Raw genomic sequence first — 1,956 nt, forward strand, 5'->3', positions numbered from 1 at the left:
CAGTTTCAAGGCCAGGGCAATCTGAGCTATTGAATGTATAAAAGACCCAATCCAGGCCAGAATAATCAAGATGAGGCAGACCTGACGTTTCATAATGGTTGGGTAACGCAAGGGCTTACAGATGGCCACATAGCGATCAACAGCCATGAGGATGAGGACAAAGATCTGCATGCAGCCAAATAAGTGCATTGTAAAAACTTGCATCATACACTCATTGTAGGATATGATTTTCTTTGCAGAGAGAGCATCCCCAATTAGCCTAGGGGCTGTGGAAGTTGAAAAGCATGTGTCAGCAAAGGACAAATAAAACAGGAAGAAGTACATGGGGCTCCCAAGAGCCCGGCTGAACTTGATGGTCACAATAATGAGCGAATTCCCCACTAGAGTTCCAGTGTAGAAAATTAAGAAGATTATGAACACCATTTTCTGCCTCATAGGATCCTGTGTCAATCCTAGCAGCACGAACTCAGTTACACTCTTGTTTTGCTGCATTGTTTCAGTAGATGTAGGGAAAGTAGAAGTTAGAAAGAGTTACTCTGCAAGAGGAAAAGCAATCATTTTATAACATGAAAACTGCATTTTGAGATCAAATACCTATGTATTTGCAATGGGTAATAATTTACTTTTCAGTGTATTAATTTTTTGTGCATAAAGGGAAAGTCATAATAATTATTTACTTGGTTGTATATGAGGTTGTAATAGGAAAGTAATAATAAAGTAAATGATTTTTCAAATATAATAAACATTAATGGTAGGTTTGTCATAAGTGGATAATTTCCTCTATCACTTGTCAGGTTTTTTGTACTGTGATGCCTTGCATGTTACTATGACAAGCTGGAAGCTATGCCACTGGTATTTCATATATTAGTAGGGTCACCAATGGTGGACAGTTTTTAGTGGAGCTTCTCGACTAAGGCAGACAGACAAGAATGATGGAGCTATCCACCTCTGAAAAAAATCTTATGATTATTTCCTTGCTATTTCACAATAATTTCCTGAGTTGAATGTATTTCTTCAGTTTTTAGCAAACATCTATCAATATTAGAACACTGTGTTTCAAAACAGAGAAAACTTGTTTGTAACTTACTTTAAATTGCTTTCATAGTTCTTGATCCTGGTAGTCCAGTTACAAAATTTATAATACCATGTTGTCTAAAGAGGTATCCTTCTCCTTATTCATCATTTTTCGGTTTCTTTTTATGAAATACAATTTCTTAAGAAACAAGAAAGATGGAGGATATAGTTAAGAAAAAGGAGAGGGAGAACATTTGCCACATATCAGAACATTCTTTCAAATTTCAGGTTTAAAGCTAACACACTAAGGACCTAGCAAAGATCTTAGGAAGCTCCAAGTCCTGAAAGAAGATTTTCAATGTTATTCTTCTCATGTATATTCTTGAGTGTCTTATATCTTGACTTCAATAAGACAAGTAGAGTTTTAAAAGAAACAAATATGTATTTATATCTAACTATATGCCTAAGTGTATGCCTGAGCTAAGCCATGGTATCTTCAAATTGTGTTATATTCATGTGAGAGCTGGACAATGGTAACGTACTGCCTGAGGCACTTGACTGCTAAACAGAAGGCTGGAGGTTCGATCCCACCTGCCACTCCTTGGAAGGAACGTTGGGCAATCTACTTCCGTAGTGATACCACCTCAGAAACCCAAGAAAGGGTCACTATGATTCGAGTCTGACTAGATGGCACAAAACAACAACAACAACAACAAAACCTGATACATTTGAATTATGATCTCGACAAAGAATGTTGACTATATCACGGAGTTCCAAAAGAACTAACAGATTTATCTTACAAGAAGTATACCTAAAATGTTCGTTAGAATTGAGGATGACAAAACTGTTTGACTTACTTTGGACAAGTTAACCAGAAGGACCAGTCTCGAGAGAAGGATATCATTCTTGGTAAAATAGGAGGTCAGCTAAAAACAGGAAGAC

General features: G+C 36.8%; 1 protein-coding gene across 1 annotated transcript; it reads right to left on the reverse strand.

Moving 5' to 3' along the window:
* LOC122151688 (olfactory receptor 4C11-like) lies at positions 1–492 on the reverse strand (the record flags this gene model as incomplete). The annotated part of the gene is made up of 1 exon (XM_042783087.1): positions 1–492. A coding segment is annotated over exon 1 (492 nt), but the record flags the coding sequence as incomplete, so codon positions are not given.
* Between the last annotated feature and the right edge of the window lie 1,464 nt (positions 493–1,956).

The sequence above is a fragment of the Orycteropus afer genome, unplaced genomic scaffold, assembly GCF_000298275.1.
Source record: "Orycteropus afer afer isolate SDZICR_OR568_19922 unplaced genomic scaffold, OryAfe1.0 scaffold00650, whole genome shotgun sequence".
NCBI lineage: Eukaryota > Metazoa > Chordata > Mammalia > Tubulidentata > Orycteropodidae > Orycteropus > Orycteropus afer.